This window comes from Muntiacus reevesi, chromosome 2, assembly GCF_963930625.1.
Source record: "Muntiacus reevesi chromosome 2, mMunRee1.1, whole genome shotgun sequence".
NCBI classification, from domain to species: Eukaryota; Metazoa; Chordata; class Mammalia; order Artiodactyla; family Cervidae; genus Muntiacus; species Muntiacus reevesi.
Window position 1 is genome coordinate 153430930 of NC_089250.1, and position 6971 is coordinate 153437900.

The following is a 6971-nucleotide window of genomic DNA, read 5'->3' on the forward strand; positions in this document are numbered from 1 at the left end:
TTAAATAAGATAACTTTTCTTTAGGTCTAATCTCTCTCCTGCTGACAGTTCCTATCCTCCTGGGCCTTGCCCTTAAACTGTCTACTGTTTATTTGAAAAGTGCAGATAACACAATACAAGCCGGTACTCTAGCAACCGTTAAAATCTATCTCAGGACACCGAGCATGCAGAGGAACGCTGCACTCACCCCCTCTCCATTCTATTCCTATCAGAGGGAACGTGGAAAACATTCTCTCTTCTCTTGGTCAGCATCCTCCTCTTACTGAAAGGCTGGTGTGCCTGCATCTGAAATGCGGATGTGGTGGGGGATGAAGTCTAGCTTTCGGCCTCAACAAAGACACAATGGTTCAGAGAAGACCAGAGCAGAGCATCCAGCCAGGCAGGATCCAGGCCTCCGGGATCTGCGGGAAGCGTGGGTTTCCCTGTACCGGCAGGGTGGGCTGCCAGCTCTGGGCTCTGATGCCTGCAGAGCCCTCTTCGTGATGTGTCTTCATCAGACCAAGCCTCACTCTCGCCGGGGAGAGGGTAGCCACACAAGAATGTATACGTTAGGAAGATTTCTGCAACATGACAGAGTGCAATAAAAAAAATCGGTTCTCTGTCCCCGAGCCTGGACCCAAACTTGTCCTGAGATGAGAGAAGGCAGGGAGTAGGCTCCGGGCGCCGGCGGGTGGACTCGCAGCGGTGCCCGCCTGCGGCCGGCAGGTGTCAGTGCGCCCTCGCGCTGCCGCCGCGCGCCGCCTCCGCTCCAGGACCCCTCCTCACCGTGGTCTAGGGGGCGCCGGTTCAGACCCAGGCTGCTCGGGTCTCGCAGCGGCTCTTCAGCTGGGACCACAAATGGCCGCTTCTCCCCACAGTGGAGCTCTTAACTCTGGCGGAGCCCACTCCGCGTGGGGCGGAGTGGGGTGGGGGGGGTGCCTCCCTTTCCGCCCCAGGGGTTGGATCCGAACGTGCGCCTTCCTCTCACCAGCCCCACTCGCCCGGCCGTCAGGAGCACTTGCAGGAAAAGTGTGGCCCGGCCCAGGGCGGGGTTGCTCCGGATGCGACCTGTATCGGTGATTGCTTCTCCCGATTCATCCGGGGGACCTCAACACCCTTTCCTCCCAAGTCCCACTCATCTCGATGTGGCCACTCCCGGGTGCCCAATGTGTTTTGCTCGGCGCGCCCAGAGATGCTTGGCCAATTCCCAGCAGGCACTCCCCGGGCACGCCCTTTAAATCCCTCGCTCAGGGTACCCGCCTCCCCAAAGGGCCCATCTCGCCAGGGGGGCAGGGTTCCAGTGGGTCCCGCGCTGGGTGAGGGCGCTAGACCCGCTGAGGGGAGGTGCAAGGGGCGGGGGAGGGTCGGCTTCCCACGTGGGGGCTGACGCCGGCTGCTCAGCAACGCCGGCTTGATCCTGGGGCTATAAAACCAGTCCACGGCTAGTGCGGCGGAGAAGCAGCGGCCCGGGCTTCAGTGCAGACGCCCAGCAGCCGGCGCGCCGCCGCCCGGCCAGCCCCAGCACCTTCTCTCCCCAGCCCTGCTCTCCTGCCCAAACTCACGCTGCCCGCGGACCCCAGCCTGTCCCGTCGCGCTCAGCGCCCGAAGCTCGCCGGGCCGACGCCCAGGAGACCTCCTGCCTCGGTCCCGGCTCCTGGAGGGCCGATCGCCCACCAACCCGGGTTCGCCTGAGGACGGGGGCGCCTTCATGCGGCCCCCACACCCCTCATCCCGCCGCCGTCGCCGCTTCCGAGTTCCGCGCGCTGCGCCCCAGCCCCAGCAAGGCACTCAACTTTGGAAGTCCCGCGACGCTCCGAGAGGCGGCAGAGCCCGCACCGTGGCCCCAACCCGGGCCCCGCCGGCCCCGCCGCGTCTGGGGGAAGCGAGAGAGTCGGTGTTCGCTTCGGAGATGTAAGGAGAGAGACAGGAGACCCCAAGCCAGCATCAGCACCCCTCGCCTGCCTCCCGGGTTGGGGGCGGGCCCCGCACACGGTAAGACCTCTTGCTTTCGCTCAGGCTCAAGAGTCAAAGATATAGAAACATATATTTAATTTCCTGTTATCTTTCCAAGTCATCAGGCCACCGATGATTTTTGTTCTCCCTTCTTAAAGAATAAATCTCTCTTTCCCCATCGGTTCGACCTACTCTCTCCCGCCGCTTAGAAATAAAACTTGGCTGTATCTAGGAGCTGGGAGCGAGAAGGCGCCGACCCCGAGCGCCCGAAGCGCGCGAACCTGGTGCAGTTCGCCGGAGCCGGGCCCATGGGCCTCTAGCGGTCCGTCAGCTCGGGGCCCGGCCTCCCTGAGGCCCCTTCTCCATGTGAGGCGCGGCGGGGCGAGCGAGGCGCGAGAGGAAGAGGAGGACCCAGGGGCACCGGGCCGGAAGGCAGCTGGCAGCAGGCCCAAGCGAGCGGGCACCCGCGTTCATGTTCCGCCAGGAGCAGCCGCTGGCCGAGGGCAGCTTCGCGCCCATGGGCTCCCTGCAGCCGGACGCGGGCAACGCGAGCTGGAACGGGACCGAGGCCCCGGGGGGCGGCGCCCGGGCCACCCCCTACTCCCTGCAGGTGACGCTGACGCTGGTGTGCCTGGCTGGCCTGCTCATGCTGTTCACGGTGTTCGGTAACGTGCTTGTCATCATTGCTGTGTTCACAAGTCGCGCGCTCAAGGCGCCCCAGAATCTCTTCCTGGTGTCCCTGGCTTCGGCTGACATCCTGGTGGCCACGCTTGTCATCCCTTTCTCGCTGGCCAACGAGGTCATGGGCTATTGGTACTTCGGCAAGGCGTGGTGTGAGATTTACCTGGCGCTCGACGTGCTCTTCTGCACGTCTTCCATCGTGCACCTGTGCGCCATCAGCCTGGATCGTTACTGGTCCATCACCCAGGCCATAGAGTACAACCTGAAGCGCACGCCACGCCGCATCAAGGCCATCATCGTCACGGTGTGGGTCATCTCGGCCGTCATCTCCTTCCCCCCGCTCATCTCCATCGAGAAGAAGAGAGGCAGGAGTGGCCAGCCGTCCGCCGAACCGCGCTGTGAGATCAACAACCAGAAGTGGTACGTCATCTCGTCGAGCATCGGCTCCTTCTTCGCGCCCTGCCTGATCATGATCCTGGTCTATGTGCGCATCTACCAAATCGCCAAGCGCCGCACCCGCGTGCCGCCCAGTCGCCGGGGTCCCGATGCCACCGCCGCCGCGCTGCCGGGGGGCGCCGAGCGCAGGCCCAACGGCCTGGGCCCGGAGCGCGGCGGCGTGGGCCCCGTGGGCGCCGAGGTCGCGTCGCTGCAGGTCCAGCTCAATGGTGCCCCGGGAGAGCCCGCGCCCGCAGGGCCGCCTGACGCCGACGCGCTGGACCTAGAGGAGAGCTCCTCGTCTGAGCACGCCGATCGGCCCCCGGGGTCCCGCAGGTCGGAGCGCGGGCCCCGGGCCAAGGGCAAGGCCCGGGCGAGCCAGGTGAAGCCCGGGGACAGCCTGCCGCGGCGCGGGCCGGGGGCGACGGGGCCGGGGGCACCCGCGGCCGGGCCGGCGGAGGAGCGCTCTGGCGCGGGCGCCAAGGCGTCGCGCTGGCGCGGGCGGCAGAACCGCGAAAAGCGCTTCACCTTCGTGCTGGCGGTGGTCATCGGCGTGTTCGTGGTGTGCTGGTTCCCCTTCTTCTTCACCTACACGCTCACGGCCATCGGCTGCCCCGTGCCCCTCACGCTCTTCAAGTTCTTCTTCTGGTTCGGCTACTGCAACAGCTCGCTGAACCCGGTCATCTACACCATCTTCAATCACGACTTCCGCCGCGCCTTCAAGAAGATCCTCTGCCGGGGGGACAGGAAGCGGATCGTGTGAGTGCGGAGTCCGCGCGCCCGGAGAACAGACTTGCGCTGACTGCAGGCAGCTGGGATCCAGGGGGCGCGTCTACGTGGTCCTGCCGAAACCCGGGTCCTGCCTGGTCCGAGTTTCTTGGCCCCAGGATGGCTCTGCCGCTTCTTGCGGGCATCGGCGCTCTCCTACCTGAGAAAGTACTGGCTTGGGAGGGCCACACTCCCCATTCCAACCCCCTCATTATTGTTAGGGCAGCTCCTCACTCAGAGCCATCTTCCTGGGTTCTTGGGCAGCCCCAACTCAGTATTGTTCCTAAAAGTATTTTCACCTCCCCTGGGCCCACTGTCACAGTCGTTCAGAGCAAGCACGAGAGCCCAGAGGGGTTGGATGACTCCCAAAGGGTTAACAGATGGTGTGGGGGTGGGGGTTGCCCAGTGCTGGCTAATTGCTCTCCCGCTTCCCCAACTCTATTTTTAAACAAATGCTCAGGGCAGCCCTGCCGGCCCTCCCATCCCCCCCTTGTAAATATACACTATTTTTGATAGTACTTGGGGGTGGGGGGGGGTCCCAAATGTCTCTTGGCTTTTGATGTCTGAATCCTGGCTACTGGAGATGCCCTCCAGGCAGACACATTGTGTCTAGTTCAGGGCAAGCCTTTTTGCAAAGTGAGCCCTTTTCTGGTGTCATCACCCTCTCTGTGTCCTTTTCACCAGCAACTGGTGACTGTCCCTTGGGACTGGACTTGCGTTGAGATTTCCTGAGGGGGAAAAGATTTCTGTCCATTTCCCCACCCCTGTGCCTAACAGCATAATTGCCTTGTCCTATGTAAATATTACAAGGATGGACCAAGACAGAAGTAGATGAACCTTTCTGCCTTGCAGCAGCCCTGTGTATAAAGCCATCATTCTCGATGCACCCGTTTTCACTCCAGTACCGCACTTTAAAACCTCTTTCCAGTGTCCCCTTCCTCCCGTCCCCTGGGGCCACTGCTTGAAAAGTACCTATGTTTCCATCTTGGATGTATGTGTTACCACTCCCTCCCTCAGAGTGCTGACTGTGGGAAATCGTTTACCTGCTGTTTTTAGACACTGAGAAGTGGAAATTATGTGGAAGAAGCAAACCTGATACAATTTGCCCAAAGTAAACAGTTTGAAGAGACAAATGGGCCTGCCCAACTGTACAGTTCCTGCCCCAAGAGCTCTTAAGTATCAAAGTGGTGTCCATTTTTCCTCCCTGTTTTTCTGGTTGAGATCAAGTCATTGATAAACTCCCAAAGTCAAGGGAGAAGGGCGGAGACCTTGTTTACATCTAAGTTGCCCTATGTTTTAGACAGAGACTCTTTAAGGCCTGAGCTCATATTTCACTAAAGAAAAATTAATGTCAGCACATGTTGCTAATGACAGTGGATTTTTTTTAATAAAAAGTTTACAGATCAAATGTGAAATAAATATGAATTAAATGGTCTGTCTGTTATCTGAGTTTTCAAAAGCATTAAGACTCTGGAAACATCTGAATTTATGTATATTTGAAATTAAAAAATACTTATGCATTATAAAACACTTTTAAAAGGCCAAGCAGTAACAAAGCTGCCATTTATCATGTGTTTCTTCTTTGCCAGATGTGATGGTAAGTCTGTTATAAGCTCTGTTTCATTTAATTGTCCCCCAAAGCCTATGAGGTAGGTACTGTTAAGATCCCCATTTAACAGGTGAAAAAAACTGAGTCTCAGAGGGCAAGAGATTTGTTCCAGGTTAACCACAGTGGAGGGAGTGTACTGCATGCAGGGTGATCAGGTCTTAGGGTCTGTACTCTTCACCCAGGGTCTTGCTGGAGTTATATCACTAAGACTGCAGAATGCTCCCAGCAGTGGGGTCCCTACACAAGGTGTGCTATATCTACAGAACACTGGATATATTCCGAGTGTATAGATACACACAAAGCATGTGCGTGCTGCAGTGTCTTTATGCCCTTACGTGTGTTATCCCTCAAAATGTATACATCCCCCAAATGTGGTAGATGCACAAATTATGCCATATACTCCAAAATGTGTACCAGACCTAACAGTGTTATGATATACAACATGTGGTACATAGCCCATAGTATGGTATAGGCTTCCCAGGTGATGCTAGTGGTAAATAACCCGCCTGCCAATGCAGGAGATGCCTGAGACAAGGGTTCGATCCCTGGGTTGGGAAGATCCCCTGGAAGAGAGCATGGCAATCCACTCCAGGATTCTAGCCTGGAGAACCCCATGGACAGAGGAGCCTGGTGGGCTACAATCCATAGAGTCGCAGGGTCAGACATGACTGAAGCAGCTTAGCATGCATGCATGGTATATGAAGCAATTGTGATATAAACCTAAACAAAACTACATATTATTTGATCAGTTGAGTTGTCTCTGGCCAAAGGTCAGATTCCTGTTGCATTCCTATAATACTGAGTTCTGTCCCGATGTCTAGGAGGGTTTAAGACCCTTGCCCTGTGGTTATGGTGATGGCACGTTGAAGCTGGAAGGGTCTAGAAATCAGGAATTCAACCCCTCATCTTCTTAGAGGAAGTGACCTGCTCAGGGTCCCACAACTCTGGGTGACCTTCTGTTGGAAGCAGCTGACCAAGAGTGGAATATCAAGAGTTCTCGTGTGTTTATCATAAAAGGCTGTGCTGGTGAGGGAGAGCCACCGTCCCAGGAGCTGGGTTTGAGAGGCAATCCCACGCCACAGGTCCAAGTTCGGGGGGAGATGGGTTTGTAAGACCAGTCACCTACAACACGCGTGCAGCCCAGCTCTGGATGCCCCAGGAGCAGATCGTCAGTTCACCTCCAGGTATCCCCTTGGGCAGCACTGCACTATCTCCTTATTAATTTTTTGGGGTGGGGGTGGGGTGAGGGTGTGCTGCCTTCATAGCTCAGCTGGTAAAGAGCCTGCCTGCAATGCAGGAGGCCCCAGTTCGATTCCTGAGTCAGGAAGATCCCCTGGAGAAGGGATAGGCTACCCACTCCAGTGTTCTTGGGCTTCCCTGGTGGTTCAGGTGGTAAAGAATCTGCCTGCAATGCGGGAGACCTGGGTTCGATCCCTGAGTTTCGAAGATCTCCTGGAGGAGGGCATGGCAACCCACTCCAGTATTCTTGCCTGGAGAATCCCCATGGACAGGGGATCCTGGTGGGCTACAGTCCACAAGGTCGCAA

The 6971-nt window shown here is 57.7% G+C and overlaps 1 protein-coding gene across 1 annotated transcript; it reads left to right on the top strand.

Moving 5' to 3' along the window:
• Window positions 1-2264: 2264 nt before the first annotated feature.
• On the top strand, window positions 2265-5353 carry ADRA2A (adrenoceptor alpha 2A). Its single transcript, XM_065920118.1, has one exon. It carries the CDS (start codon window positions 2405-2407, stop codon window positions 3809-3811), a length of 1407 nt encoding a protein of 468 aa, XP_065776190.1. The 5' UTR covers window positions 2265-2404; the 3' UTR covers window positions 3812-5353.
• Window positions 5354-6971: the final 1618 nt, after the last annotated feature.

Bases quoted from the DNA above. Each gene is read 5' to 3' on its own strand.
- ADRA2A (XM_065920118.1), top strand. From the start codon at position 2,405: ATGTTCCGCCAGGAGCAGCCGCTGGCCGAGGGCAGCTTCGCGCCCATG.